The 17010-nt window shown below is 30.5% G+C and overlaps 1 protein-coding gene across 2 annotated transcripts in view; it reads left to right on the forward strand.

Moving 5' to 3' along the window:
• Positions 1 to 17010, forward strand: part of ckn (CRK like proto-oncogene, adaptor protein) — a 170504-nt gene that overhangs the window by 141150 nt on the left and 12344 nt on the right. For both annotated transcript variants that reach the window (XM_067051066.1, XM_067051067.1), the window contains exons 3-8: positions 6219 to 6359; positions 9256 to 9353; positions 14168 to 14254; positions 15406 to 15594; positions 16283 to 16393; positions 16509 to 16610. In XM_067051066.1, the coding sequence (XP_066907167.1) occupies positions 6219 to 6359; positions 9256 to 9353; positions 14168 to 14254; positions 15406 to 15594; positions 16283 to 16393; positions 16509 to 16610 (728 nt within the window). The remainder of the gene's footprint in view (positions 1 to 6218; positions 6360 to 9255; positions 9354 to 14167; positions 14255 to 15405; positions 15595 to 16282; positions 16394 to 16508; positions 16611 to 17010) is intronic.

The following is a 17010-nucleotide window of genomic DNA, read 5'->3' on the forward strand; positions in this document are numbered from 1 at the left end:
ATTCTCTGACTCAAGTTCGTGGAACATCTGACGCCCGTGCCGGCCGAAGGACGTTTTCAGGTTTTCAGAACGAATTCTTGAACAAGGTCTAGTAGATAAAAAAAAAAAAAGAAAAAAGAATGTTTCTTTGAAAAAACATAATCGTTAAAGAGGAGTTGAATTATGTTTGAAAACTTCTTGTGCAAATTTTCTTATTCATCTACCTGACATAGAACACCATTTGTCAGGAATCGACAATGTAAGTCGTTAATCATCGATGGTAAGAACAATGGAGTGTAATATGCGAGGGCACATTTTTCCTGCATTTTATTTTCTCTTAGCCGTTAGAACCTAACCCTTATAGGCAATGGCATATTCTATAAAAATAAAACATTTAAAACCCCCTTAAATTATTACACACTAGTTTATTACTCCAATTAATTATTTATTATATTATAAAAGAAAGGCTTAAAGTTTAATATTCAGACTCGTAAACGAGGTTTATCATTAGCTTCTTATTGAAAACTTGTAGATATGGCTGTGATATATATATACATATACTGTTATTAATTATGTTGCTATATTTTGATATTGTATTTATTATTATCCACTTGAGCTAAAACACACACTAAATCATTTTGAAAGATCGTTGATTGACCATCCGATATATATGAAAAGAAGATGTTCAAGGGACGTTCAAAGAAAAACCTCAGATAGCAATTAAACTATATGTCAGTTCATAAAGTAACTTCCGATTCAGCAAAGTAGAATCTATTGTTCGTATCGACCCGCTATGGGTTACCATGACAACAAGTTTTTGTTTTCACTATATAGGCGAGACTTCAGTTAGTCTTTTGTCAACTGTTTTGTGTGATACGCGTTATTCTGAAAGAGAGGGTTTTTGTACGGAAAAAACTTCTATTCAGGCAGGCTGTCGAAACTTCTTCCAGTCCAAACCAACAACATTTTACAAGGAAGCACTTGATAAACTGCCAGGAAGATGGGAGAAGGTTATAGATAATAGTAGCGAATACAAAATAAATTAATATAATTTTGTTATTTAATGAGAGCAAAATAGATGTCTGATTAAAAAAAAAAGAAAAAAAAAAGCTACTTATTATTCGACCCTAATATTTAATGTTAGTCTACGTTTCTCCCCACTTTGCAGAGTTTCATCAGGGCTAAAAAAGATACAAACGACCAAAATAATGTAACAAAGTAAGAGAATATATAACATGAAATAAAAGTAAATAGTAAGTAGGTATGGCTAAATATGATTTAAAATTTGTGAAAATTTATATAAAAATGAATAAAGTAAATTAATGAAAATTAAAATAATACGTAGAATGAAAATTATAAATCTGTTTAACCTATCATCTTGAACAGCCCTGATGAAGCCCTACAAAGTGGAGCGAAACGTCGGACAATAAATAATTGAAAACTATTTTCTTCTTTTTTTACCACAACTCTGACCATCTTCTTCATATTTTAAAACTATATATCATATTATAAATAATAAGGTGACTTACTTCTAAAAAAAAACTAGAAAATAATCAAATATAAGTAAACTAAAAATAATAAACAAAAGGTACAATTACTGCTAATATACATATTTAAAAGTTTAAACAAAAGTCAGAATTATCAAATACAGAAGATAAATAAAGAAAGAAACCAACATAAAAGGTAATAAATTGTTTTTAAAAAAATGAAATAAAATAATTTAATGTGTCCTGTATTTTTATATTTCTTTTTTATCTATTTTTTGAGCCCTTTTGGTCCGCTAGCTTATATATTAGCTTTAAAAAATTCTAAACATGCAAATAAAATAGCTATAAAATAAGCATTATAAATTTATAGTTAGTATCAAAAGAATGGATTTTCGTAAGAATAATGTTCAGTTATTTATTTTCACTCTGTTTTTGTTTTTTTTATCCCAATGGTCTATTCCACTAAAGATGGTTTTCTAATAATTACAATAGGAATTTCAAGGCCTGACAGTCGTTAACAGCCAATAGAATTGCGATGATTTCCATTTGCAATTTAAAACATGAAGTTGTGTAGGTGTGTCCCTCTGAATTATCCAGATCATATTTCTTCGAGCAGAATACTTGATGAAATTCTTTGCGATGTGATTTTTCATCAATGTACTTCATTTTTGTTATTTTTCGTTGATTTATAATGGAGGCCTTGCGTGAAAAAAAAAACTTCTAGGCGAAGTTTATTTATAAGTTTGTAATTATTTCGTCAAATATCAGAATGTACTTTCAGTAACTAACGGGTTCACACGCGAATATTTCGTTACGATTTATATACATTTATTTATTATGTATTATATAGAAAGGATTCTTATGACATATAAAAAATAATATATATAATGTAGAATATAAAAAAAATTGTTTACGTATTTTATTTTATGTTCTCATCATTGTCTATGTTATTAATATTATTCTATTTCTTCTTTTCTTTAATTTGCATATAATTATCTTTTCATTTATATTCAGATAATTTTAACCCTACCTTAATTTACCTTTTTGTAGCTTATTACCTTACTATGTCAAAATATTTTAGTTGTTTTTTTAACTTTTTATCCTTGATGAAGGTCTACAAAGTTGGGTGAAACGTCGGTAAATAAATATTTTTTAACTATTATTTGGGGTTTTTTACCACACCTTTGATATTCTTTTTTCTTTGTTATTTTGAAAAAAAAAATAAACAGCTCTCATTTGTAGCGATATTAAGAAATGGTTGCATACAAAATATTGAACTTAAATAGAGACTTCTTATTCGAACGTTAAACAAACGAACCCATTTCAGGTGACCGATTGCATTATGCCTTCATGATATTTAGTTTATCTCCTGTATTTTTAGCATCATTAGATCAAAAATTATATTCCTTATTCTCACCTCGAGAAACACTCGAATAAGAATATTTTATAGCAACAGAAAAATAAACATTTTCTGTCTTTAAATTTTTTTTTCTAGAAAAATCACAAAATTCAACTTCAGTATGGTTGTAAGTGTAACTTGTGTGATGCAACCAGATTTTTTGATTTATCTTCCATATCAGAGGTGGACAAAAAATAGCTTTAATTGGAATTAATAGCTAAAATTGCCATGGACACGACCCTTATTCATGAATGAATCATTGATAAATAATTATATCCCCTCCCCCCCAATAATGACCGAAATATAGTAGAATGAAATCTTCCATCAGACGCCATTTTGAAATAAAGTGGTGGATGTAATACTGTGTATTTTATGTTATATGTTGTGAACTATCGGATTATTTACAGGTGGTGTAGGTATGGCCGAAACTAAACATTTATAGTCAAAGAGAGTCAATTAATTTTATTAGGGATCTATAGGTTTTAATGATGATGATGAGGATGATGAATTATATGGAAAGCTGCCGACTTGACTTACTCCATGCTTCCTTTTTCTTCCCCGCAACCCTCTATTTCCCCTCTCCCCTATTACCAGGGAGGCACTTCAGAATGCCTCTACTTACTCTTTAAAATACTGAACAGAAAGAAAGAAAAGTACTGCTTGCTCAGAGAAAAAAAAATGGTTCTCTCATCCATCTGTTCTTCTCCCCACAGAGAGCGCTAGTGCTAGGTTCCACCACTGGCCAAAAATGGCGCTAGCAGTGCCTACATTATAGGGGGCTCATCCAACTATTTCAACAAACCCCCCACCTAAATTGCTCCGGGTGATTTATTTGATGATTTGATTGACAGACTGCTGCTGGTTGGCTGAAATTTACATAGAACAAAATAATACAACACAATGTTATATCTATGCACAGAACTTTAAATACAAAAGAAGAGGTAACATTGAATAATGAGCAATGTCATTGAAAATACTTGGAATAGTTAGTTTAGGCTAATTAAATGATATGAAAGAAATATGAATGAAAAAAAAGAAAACATTCACGAAATGAAAAAAAATAAATAAAAATAAACTAAGTATGTGCAATTTCTAAAATAATGTAGACCAAGTGTCCGCCAACCCTAATAATTCCCACTCTAGGGGGAGATAAAGTCTAGAGGAGATAAAAAACTAAGTAACAGCTTACTTAGGGAAACTAAGTATAAAGGAAGAAATGGCGTACCGACGAAAAACACGTCATATAAATAAAACATTAAAATTTATATTATTATAATATTTACTTTATTTTGTCTTTAAATTATGATTATATAGAAATAAATCATTTTAAGTATTATAATGATGATAAATGCGCTCTTCTAAAAAGCACCGACAATGCGCAGGTAACTATTTTACAACTCGAGTGATAAGCTCGGACAGTCATTTGATAAGATATCTTCTAAGAGGTTTATGAGCTGTTATATTGGCCCAATTCCAAGAGTGGGTAATATACGCTATGTAACTTCTAGCCACTATTTATATAAAGATTAAATGACATTTCGAATTACTACAGCTTTATAAAAAAAAATTAAATAATATTGACTGATATTTTATGCAACTACAATGATTAATTATGAGTGAGATGTAGATAGTCGACTGTAGATTACTGATTGGAGAAGATAGTCGGAAGGTGCGGTCAGCAAAGAGAAACATAAAATTGAAAAGAAATAGTATACAAACAAATTTGGAATTATACAAAACATTGAATTGAATATTAAATAATAAAAATTTATAATTGATAATTGAATGATAAAACATAATTGATTGATAATCATGGAATTGAACGGTAGCATATTGATAACAGTGAAAGATGAAATATAATATTATGTAGTTAAAAGATATATACAATATAAGATATGTAAGTGGTGTCTAAAAACTCACTCTATAATATAAGTCTCTAACTCACTATATATCATTTTCTGTCATATTGTTTAATTTGTATATTCAATATTTGTTTTTTTCAGTTTTTTCGACACTACTTACATATCTTATATTATACATATCTTCTTACCTACATAATATTATATTTCATCTTTCACTGTTATCAATCTACTACCGTCTAATTCCATGATTATTAATCAATTATTTTTTATTAAGAGGAGGAGTTATGAATCCAGAGTTGAACTCTTCGGGAATAGAAAAAAACAAACACTTCAAAATTAATATGAATTTGGTAAATGACACAAATCTTCCTTGTTTAAGTGTAATAATTTATTTCGTATACATGAACAACAACCTTTCGGAAATATCTCCCATCTTCAGGTTGCTATAAAACCTAATTCAACTTAACTTATAACATGTGCTTACAACATTACTAATATATCATATATACATCATATCTATTCGTAAACTATTTACCTGATAACAAATATTTTACTTATAAAGTATAATTGATCTCCTTATTTCTCCTTACTTCCTCAAAATCTCCTTATTTTGTCATTAGTGCTAATATTGAATCATATTGTTCTCATTAAATAAATAAAAAAACTTTTTATATTATCAACAGTTATGCGTTTTTAAGAAGAATTACCTTCCTGAAGGTTATCTTTCATATGTGATAACAACCATATAGACTATAAACTATTGTCTCCTACCTCTATTACCACAAAGATGAACGATCTAACTAAAATTAACAATTTTTTTTATATACAACTATTTTTATTATAAACATTTTTTTTCTTATACAATAACAAATATAACAACCACACCAAATAAATCCATTTCTAACTTTTTTTTTGTTTAAAAATGGTACTTGTAGTTTCATACGGCGCTAAAGACAAATATGATTTGCTTTTTCCTAAAAATAAAAAAAAAAAATAAAAAATATTTCACCTACTTTACTCAAATCTTCATTAATTTTTTTTTATTTTAAGTGCATAAAAAAATCATTTAATTGAATTAGTAATATTTTTTTCTTATTTTTCAAGAAAGGACAAATCGATTTATATATAGTAAACATGAAAAAAGTGTATACGTTTTGAGCTTCGCGCCAAAAATGCCTAAGTTTGATAATTAATTTTTTTTTTAAAAGATCGGGCCAATCTATTTACTATATATTTCCAGAAAAGTTCTGAAAATTTAACAAAAAGGCCATCACAGTCGAAGGAACAGTATGGCAGCGAATATAAAACAACAAATATTGATTTTTATATAATAAATTGCGATTATAACAGCAGAGTTGAATTCTTTCAAACTCTCTACCGTACTACACGTGAACACTTTCTCATATACCAATATATTATACATGTTATTAATTATATAGATATGTTTATTGATTGATGTATTACTAATTGTGATATTGTTTGTTGTGACAGTCGGGGGAATGAGCCGCGCCCCGAAGCCCGCCCAGGCGAAGAAGGTGGCGCCCCCTGCGGTCCCGGAGCCAGCCTTCAGGAACTCCGGCTCTTCCTTCGGTAGCGCCGGCTACTCCTCTGCAGGAGAAGACATCTTCAAAGGTAACTTTTTTTAAACTACTTTATAATAATAATAAAGTTACTTCTAAGTCTTTAAAGAAAAAACAAAATAAACTTATTTATATAAAATTATATTAATAACTTTAAAAAAAAAAATACGAAAGAAATACCAATTGAAGGGATTAGTGGGTGAAGGGGTCATGTAATAAATAGTAAGTGTTTTTTTTAATGAAGCTTGTTATGTTTCGAAGTGTACATGTAATTGTGTGTAGGTATATCAGTTATTAATTGGATTTTGATGTTAGGGTACCCCACACTAGCTAGATAGGAACCTACCCCATTCTAAAAATAAAAAACATGTTACATAGCCCCTTATCCACTTACCACTTCAATCAAGAGTGTAAATATCTACAGGATTAATTGTAAATAATGAATACCTATTTTAATTCTATTGGAACTGGCTAGCGATGGATAGGAAATGATGGAATAAGCGGGACTTGAAGGTGGAAAGGGTACTGGAGCTAAAGATGAAAGTAAGAGTTGAATTCCGTCCCTAGGGATCCCGAAGATGAATTTTACAAGGAAATTTATTGATCGTTTGAGTTTTACTTTCTTTCTAAATCTAAAAATAATAACCTTGCAATCTCGACGAAAAGCCTCTTTTGTTTTTTCCGATTTCCTTTTTCTATTACTTTCATCTACTTATGAATGGGAAATATATAGTAAGGGGAAATATTGCCATTGCGCAATATTTCCAAATGAAATTCTCGTTTTGTAGTCAACTGAGTCTAAATAACCAAGTCTTGGAAAATAGTCTCCGTATGTATCTATGTGATCAGCCTAGTTCAAAAACTTGTTTAAAAAAGTCGAATGAAACTTAAATTTTATATTCAAGACGTGTATATGCTGAGGATGTAACAGCAACCTTTTCGATAAAATCGGTTGCTTGGTCGATCCGACTTTATAGAATAGATTTTTCAGATTTTTTCAATATTCTCACGACTGGCTGATTAAACTCGATATATCGATGTTAAACAGTGATTAAATGCTGAATTTTCATCAGCAGCTCCAAATCAAGTAACTACGTGAATTAGAAGTCCTATAATAAAGTGTGTCTAAGCAGACATTTCGCGGGTTTTTATTCCTTTCTTCGAAAAGTTATTGGCTTATTTAAACTGTCAAAGGTTCATACTTTTCGCCGTTCTATTTACGATTTTTAAAACCACTTTTCGAAACATTTATGATTTTTAGGTCACTTGCGTAATCTAGCACAACAAATAAAACAGTAACGAGCTCAGTTGGTCTGTTGCGTGACGTCATTCTCCATTTAACAGACTCTCAATATCGTTTTAAAATGGTAAAAAGAAGGAAATATTCCTCTATTTAACATAAGTTTTTCCATTAAACACACTTTAACATGTTAAATGCGCCGCACCGTAGCAGGGATTAGGCGCAAGTCTATCGATCTGAGGTCTGCGGGCGGTGCCGGTTCGAATCCGGCCGTGGGGCGTTGTATTTTTCATTAAGTGGCGGTCCCACAAAAGGAAGAACTTTACCCCGGTATTACTGGTTAGAATAGGTTGGTCACCTGTAGATAACCAGAAAAAAAAAATTAAACTAAAGATACTAGGGGTATTACTGATCTTTAGTTTAACATGGTTTTTTTTTTTATTTCTATCATTTATGTCTTTAATATATTCGTTCAATGATTAATTTTTTATAGCATTTACTGTTCGAAATGTCATATTTTCTTCTCTAATTAAATTTATTACTAGTAATTGACTAATATTTTTTTCGCTTCTATGGCACCTGGACTATAATAATCCATAATACTACTGCGACAATAAACAGGTTGAGAATGAGTTACATCATGAGGTAGATACGAACCCTTTGGAAAGAATCTCGATCATATCTCTATTAGGGAGACGAAATATTCAAAATATTCTCATTAGAGATTCCTGATGGAAGCGGAGATGAAGATGTCTCTTTGGGGTCACTATCGATACGTAGTGATATCTCTACTGATATGGTGGCAAAGTGTATCGTAATGGGCATGTTAGATTATTATTATTTTTTTAATCTATATAAAATGAATTAATATCATGTTTAATATACTAATCATCTAAAATATTAATACTGCAAAATAAACTGACGGTCATCTAGTTTATTTATATTATTTCTAGGAGAGCAGTATTTGAATAAAACAGTCAACATAGGCTTAAGTGTTTTATAAGCTTTAGAGCATTTTGAAATCGACATGGTTATTCCACCAATTTAATTTAATAATAAAGTATATCTAGTAATAAATGTATAATATATCACATGACTATTACAACACTTACTAAACTTCCAAATAGTTACAAAAGACTCACTTATATAACTATAATGAGGCTTATATGGACTTATGGAGTTGAGCTTTGGGGCTCCACTAAACTAGCAAATTCCTTTCGTAATCAATCCTTAAAGAGTCCAAAATCCTTCGTAAAATCCTTAATGTATCGAACTCGGTCACAAATCAAATCATCCATCAGGACCTCCATGTTTCATTGTTGCCGTTTTGGCCAGAACCAGTTACCAATCCTTCCATGATAGACTACCAAACCGTCCAAACCGACTTTGTAGTCTGGGTTCTCCTACGTGGTCGCCCTCCTAGGCGTCTAAAAAGAAGATGGTCTCAAGATCTCCTTTAAAAATGGAGTTCTATCAATGGGAAGATTCTCCACATGTCTGCATCTTGTCATTGTATAACTTCAAATTTACTGGTTGTATATATTATAATACAGTTGTAATTATCAGTAAATAAATTATAAAACAACATTATATAGAACTTGGGGCTGTTCTCTTCAACTAATCACTTTTTATATCTAATCCTCTTCCCTGATATACCTTCTTCTTCTCTTTGAATATTCCTTTAACTAAGTGTTCCTTCTTGTTCCAGATGGCTTCGAGATGTCGGAAGGAGTGTACTCGGTGGGGCCGAGCAAGAGCCCTGCAGGTAGCTTCAACTATCCTGCCTTCACGTTTCCAGGACCGCAGGTATTTATATCTTCCAGTAAGAGTCTATATATCTATATATAGGATCCCATGGTGGTCGCTGCCTCTCTTTGGATAGGCGCATGGCTCCACGTTTATAAATACATGTGTCTTTATGAATCATCTCATTCTGTCTGGACTTATTTCTGTTGTGTTTTCTTATGACATGGCCTCGCAGTTGTTGGCCGAATTTTATGATGAATAAATCAGGGCTTTGCTGAGGCCAATAAAACCAACGCATTCAAGGCTTTAGAAATGAATGAAAAGCCGCTATTTTAATCCCACCTTATGCTTACTATGCATAGACTTTTAGATTGTCTAGAACTAAAAACGATGTGTTATGGTGGTATTACTTTGGTAAACAATTATAATTAATTCCGGATTCAAACGTTTGCCATCATAAACAAATTTGAATTAAATATAACTGCTCGGTAAAGAACAAAGAAACAAACTTCGTAATGCACTCGCTTACTAAAACTAAAAGGAAATGTAAATATCAGAAAAGTATGTAGGTGTTAGATGATAAAAATTCTATACATTGTACAACATAACCTATCAACTTTTATTAGAATTTTTATCGGACTCTCGTTAGTTTAATTACACAGACGTCTAATATTTTTAAAAATAAGTCTCTAATGTTAATTGACAAAATTTGAAACAATGAATCAAACAAACACATAGGAGGCTCTCTGTTATAAAACATCGTAACTGAAAAAATGAAAATGATTTACATGTTTGTTAATCACAATGCTTTACCTTCAACCAGGAATAATTTGTCATAACTTAATTCCAACATTATTCTTTTAAGAATGCAGATTTATTTTTTAAAAAATTCAGAAATCTTTCCAAAATAACTCTGTAGTGCAAACAACTTCAATTCACGATAAATTGTAGATACATTGACACTCGATTGATAGAATTTTATAGCCATTCCATGTCGTTGTAAAACTTACTATCACAAGCATGCAGGTTATTGCTTGTATATAAATGTAAGATTGATTTATAGGATTATAAGGTGCTACAGTCTACTATAAGGCTTGTACCTATGGTAGTTAGCTGTCTCTGCTACGACAGGTAGTTCAATTACCACGCAAAAGCTACGTGATAGTATAGTACGACAGCAGGAACCATAGTTTGCCGGATCCTAGTGACTGCTACTGTCATGGTAACTGCCTCCGTCGAAACAGGTCTTAAGCCGGTTGTTTGCCACTTGCCACAAACCCAAAATACTTATGCTGGATCCACATGTTTGCCATTTGATGCAAATCCAAATGCTTGGTAAACAAAGAAAACAAGCGCTGGTATTCACGTGATTGTTTTGTTCTTTTGAATTTTTTCGTCTATTTTCATTATGAAAAGAAAGAAAATAAACAAAAGCTTAATGAAGGGAAACGTAAATATTATACAAATAGGTCGTAGATGATATAAATTGTACTACCTAACCTATAAATTCAACCTTCTAGAATTTTTATCAGAAAGTTTTTAATCTAATTACCTATGTATATAATGTCTTCATAAAGACATTGTTGGGCTTTGTTATATGAAAAATAAACTGCTACAGTTAACAAGATTTGAAACAATGTATTTACATCGAATCGATAGAATATAAAAATATATAACCTAAAACAAGAGTTAATTAGTGAATTCAAAGGTTGAGGAAATTCTGTAATTAATTAAAACATGTAGAGCACAAATATTCGCCTGTTCGCAGTTTTAAAACAATACAAACTGAAAACAAACGTTTTCGCCGAATCGGCCGCAAACTCAGGCCAACTTGTACCAGCCAATTTAAATAACCTACCCACAAGCTTGCGCATGTTCGGATTCGCCATTGTTTGGTAAACATGAAAAGGTACCTTTAGAAATTGATATTCACACGCTTGTGCGTTCCAGAAAGTCAAACATGGCGGCCACGAACATGTGTTGATTATTACATTCGATTTTATTATTATTAGACTGTTTTTATAATAGAAAGAAACAAAATGAAGATAGGTAAAGTGAAAGGAAATTTAAATATCATCGAAGAAGATATAAGATGATAAAAATCCATATAGAAGATACAACCTTTGTTCTAATATTTTAGTAAGATACATATTAATTTAATTATCCAGACATATAAGGGGTATTCATGATATTGTGTACCATGTTAAATGTTATAAGTATAGCATTGTGAACAGCCCTGTTTAAAGTCATGTTAAATAATAAATGCATAAGAGCTCCTAGCGGATTTTCTGAGCAACTTGTTTAGTAACCTTTCCCTCCAAAACTTCTTTTTATTGTTTACTTCTTAGTTTTGATTTCAGTAATTTATTACAACATGCCTAAAATAAGTGAAAAGTAGAAATGAAATAGTTTGGCTACTGATTATACTTTTTAAAAATTCCAAAACACAAGACAAAAGAAAAAAAAAAAACTACCAGTAAGTAACCTAACACGACAACAAATAAAAAGGTGACAAGCTCAGCTGGTCTGTTTCGTTACGACATTCTCCATTTAACAGACTCTAATCCATGTTACATGTTATATTCTTTTAAATTGGTAAAAGAATAAAATATTTCTCCATTTAACATGTCCATTAAACTAAAGATCATGAATACCCCTATAATGGTCCTATAAATGTATATTTGTGCAGAAGTTAATTTACAAAATTTAAAACAATGTATTTACTCCCAATTGATAGAATTTTAAAACACACAATCTCAAACTATAATTAACTATATATTAGCTATTGTCGGTAAAATTCTTCTAAAATAAAAACACAAATATTTAATATCTTGCTGTTTTTAAAAAATACTAACTGAGCACAAATTTGCGTATGCAGTATGAGCTTGTACAAATTTTCATTAATTTGAAACGTGCAAATTTAGGCCTTTTCAAAATAACGCTTGCGCATGCGCGAATTAGACATTTTGGCAAAGCGTTCACTTATTCTTAAACATGGACAAAATGCAACTTAAGAAAGAAATGTTTCTGTGAGGAAGGATACTCGAGTGCCTACTTATCTAAATTGGAACGGGGGGGCTCTGTTTGCCGAGAGCTTAGCACACACTGTTTATCTTCCTGGCCACAGCTGGATAACCTTATCTCTTTACCTGCAACGCTGACAGCTGGTCTCTTCTAAAAAATATTATTCTATATTTTATGACATTCCTCGTCGCCTCGTGTTCAAGCCTTTATTATTAATTATATATTTTAACTTTCCTTACCACCATAAGGAAGTTCTTGGCCAGTACGTTGTAAAGCTCCCTTACAATTAAACACATTTGCAGCCATTGGTCTGACTTCACACTTGAACGGGAGGAATTTTTTTATTTTGGGTAATAGTTTACCTCAGCTCCCCCAAAAAAGTGGGAACAATTACTTCTTGACCAGACTGTACAAACCTTTTAAATATGAATTACCCGCCCACTCAACAGGGAATTTTTCCCTCTAAAGGGAATGGACGTAAGAACGTATTACTAAAGGAGCAAGAAAAAGTTCCTATTTGAAAACAATTAAAAAGGAAACAGTCTAATTAAGTTGACCCAATAAATAAAGGAGAATCTTCGGACTTATATCCAAAGAGCAGATTAACAGTTAAATGTCAAACCTCAGAATTATACCTATGGGAAAATTAGGACATTATTAGGCATAGAAATATGGGATCATTAGACGTAATTTGTCAATTAAGAAATTTTATACCCCTCCCCCCTGAAATAATTGTAGTGACATCCTATATTTACATATACAATATATGTTAATGTGTATATAAGTTCTTTTTTTGAAAAATTAAAACATTAAGATGATGAGATGATAACCTTAATTCAAATAAAAATAAGAACAAACAAACTTAGAAATAAACATAAAAATAAATAAGTCCAAGTTGATGCTGATAGAAGATAAAATATAATATTATAGAGGTATGAATTATAGGAAACAAACGATTTAAAAAAAAAAGTTAATTTTATTTTCAGCGCTTAAAATACATATTTTATGTTCAATCATATATTTAAATGTTTTTAAAATAGTTAAATTCTCTATAAAACCAAACAAAAAAATTGTATACATTGGGCATATTGAATATAGAAGAAATTATGAAATACAATCGTTCAAAATTTGAATTATGGTTATAATTGTTATAATACAAATGTACATAACATATTCACTTGTGAAAAATATACTATGGAGCAAGGGAATATCCTTCGCCTATTTCGAATAACATTTTTTTGGTGATTTTTAAAAAAATCAGCACTTGAGCTTTCCGTCTAATAAGTCCTGAAGCTAAAAAAAAATTGACATTTATAGATTAAATAAAATAATTAATTGAGTCATAATGGGATAAAAAAAAAAGTCAATTTGAAAAAATACGAAGATAAAAAATAAATAAAATAAAAATAGAATTTATAACAAGATGTCATGCAGCAGCCTGGGCTTCAGTCTTCAGGAAGTGGTTGAATTTCCCAAGTTGAAAGTTACTGCTCCTTTAACTGCCAGTAACTGTGAGAGGAATTTCATGAACCATTTTTTTTATAAGTCTTCTATTGATTCCATTTAAAGTTCCCGATGCAATTGGCTATTTTTTGCAAACTAAGGGGCGTCCACTGTAATTCTTAGGACCTTATTTTGAAATGATTGTAATTTTTTTTCCTTTTCCTAGGAAGGAATGTAAAAAGATATAAGACTGAGTCAGACATTAAATAGTTTTTGTTTTTTTTTACAATTTTGTGCCTTTATTGACCACCACCCGAACTATTTTCCTAAAATCTACTTCATACGGTCAACTATCCTCTTCCAATAACAATATTTAGTTTTTATATTATTTTTTTTTTCCTTTACAGCAGTATACACAGTTGGGCTCAAAGTCTGCTGCGTACTACCACCATCAGCTGTCCTTACAAGAGGACCAGGGCATCGACATGACCCAGGTAAGATAAACTAATCGATAAGTAAAGTATCTACGAGTAAGTTAGTATTTAACTAAGGCTAAATGAATTACTGTTATTAAAAAAGTTTTTCTCCATTAATTAATAGATAGTATTACAGTCTCCATTGAAATATTTATTCAACTCTGTTCTAAATAATCCATATATCATTGTTTTTATTTATTTATCCTTTATTTAATTATTTATACCAACATTCCCTGCCTCAAAGTCATTTTGCTACAGTCTATCATTCCATACAGAAAAATGTAGACCTGGTCTACATTATCAAGAATAATAGTTGAGCTGAGAGTAATGGTTCTGAAATTATCCTTGGGGTTCAGCTTCAGTTGGGGAAGTTAAGTCATTTAACTAACTGTTCATGCTTAGTCAAAGATACATTTTCAGAAATGGAGGATGTTAGCATCTTGTCCCACCCTCAATACATCCGTGACAGCATTCTCACTTTGGACTTTTCCGATCAGTGAAGCATTTTTTGAAATTCTATCTACCACTTTGAAAACAACAAGGATGTCAAATCAAGTAGTAGAGAGTTTTTTGCCTCAAAAACCACAGCCTGGTATCATCACCAAATTCAATTTCTGACGGAAGGATGTGGTGAAGTAATTCGTAATGCTAGCCCGTATTTTGATGCCAGGTGTAAATTTTAAGAGCCATATCTACAAATTTTGGTGCCTTGGGTTTTCTATCTTAATGACAAAAAGACCGTATTAAATATTTGATGTAATTATTTTGAAAATAGTCAATAATCAAAATTATAAATTAGGTACTACTTTAAATTTGCTACCATAATTGTAACACTATTCTTTCGGAAATTTTCAAAGGGTGCCATTTGGGAATTACATTAACATTATATAAATTTAATATACCTACTGTAATTTAAATAAAACTTATTTTATGTTCAAAGACTTTTGTAATGACTTTTTATATATACAAAGAGAGCCAAAACAACACATAAGCTCCTGTACAAAGTATAGTTTCATTTTCTTCAGGCTAAAGATTATTCTTAGACCTTATATTTAATGGTTATTATGAAAATAATTCAAAACAAGTGCACTTTTTTTTTTTTAATCTATTTTATCCAAATATATTTTAATTTTCATCCACAATATTATTATTTATTAATTTTTTTATAGAGCCCTGGAAGAGATAGCCCAGGTTCCAGTGGCTCAGGCTCCAGGCATTCGACAGTGAGCTTGGACAGCGGAAGGGCTTCATGTGCAATGTCGCACCATCATCGACCCAGCTTGTCCTCCAGCTCGGTGGGAAGCGGGGAGTCTTCAGCTCCAGCTAGGGTAGAACGTCTTCTACTTCAGGGTGTGCCAGTGAGTATTTAGGATCATATATTCTATTTATTTAACTGTAAGAGTATTGGTCATAAATTAGTTATTTATCTATTTAATAATAAAATAAAACATTAAATGCCTTTTGGCAATTAATTGAATTTCACAAACAATCTAGTATAATATTGTATTATATGGTAGACCAAATCAGAATCAAGAAGAATATAATCCTGGTTGCAATAAAAAAAACAACATTGTTTTACTTGACACTATTTTTTAATTATTAAATCAATAATTTGTTCTAAATTGTTTAAATAGGTCCATTTTGTCTAGTTTATAGAAGCCCTAAACTGCTCCAGTTTCTTGTATATATATCTGCGTTTTTGAATGGAAGAATAAATTATCAACAAAAAAAAAATTAAGTCATTGAATTGAACAGTTATTAATGAAGAAATAGCATATTGAATGTTCTGCTTATATTTTTAAAAATTGTGTTTTAGAACTTTGTAGCCAAGACATTATAATTATATTATGTTTGTAAATGTTTAATTTCAACTAAATTGATATCAACGGTCAATTGTGCTCATTTAATTTATATATTGTACTTTCTGAAATCTAGCAATACTAAAACATTGCCAGGTCTGCTAGTAATAAATAAATATAATTTTTGTCTAATACACCTTATCGATTTAAAAAAAATATATATATAATAATTTTTTAATACTATTAGGATCAGGATATCTTGCACAGCTGGCTGATGGATTTACACTTTGAAGAATATTTTCCACTCTTCATAAATGCTGGCTACGATATGCACACTATTTCCAGAATGACTCCTGAGGTATATTATCATTATATGAACTATATAATTGTCATATTTGTGATTCACTAAGAACATTATTTGAATTGTTTAATTACTTTACTAAATAAAAATTGTATTTCTCTATACTTTTCAGGATTTGACTGCAATTGGTATTAAAAAACCTAATCATAGAAAAAAGCTGAAAGCAGAAATTGCCCAATTAAATATATCTGATGGTTTGCCCGACTACATTCCTGTAAGTATTTACATCAAATTATTCTTATTTCAGTTGTTTTATGATATTTTTTCTTTTCTTTTTTATTAGAGTACTTTTTCATTATAAATTACCAAATTCAAGTAGCAACTGTTGTTTATGAATAGCTAATCTGAAATAATTAAAAGTACTGTGCCCTGCGGTTTTACATGCTTTAAATTTGGATTTTAAATGCCTCGTTCATGATGAGTTCATCAACTGATTAACCGCCCATGGTAAGATACAGTCTTACCAATGTTTTTGAAATGTATTTTATTAACTAAAATCTTATGAACTTATTACCTAAATACGTCTACTTCATACTTCATAACCACGACCATCAGACACTTCTGAATTTTACTATAAAAAAAAACAATCTTTAAAATATTTATAGGTCTCTTTG

This window comes from Halyomorpha halys, unplaced genomic scaffold, assembly GCF_000696795.3.
Source record: "Halyomorpha halys isolate HHAL.00 unplaced genomic scaffold, Hhal_1.1 Scaffold319.1, whole genome shotgun sequence".
NCBI lineage: Eukaryota > Metazoa > Arthropoda > Insecta > Hemiptera > Pentatomidae > Halyomorpha > Halyomorpha halys.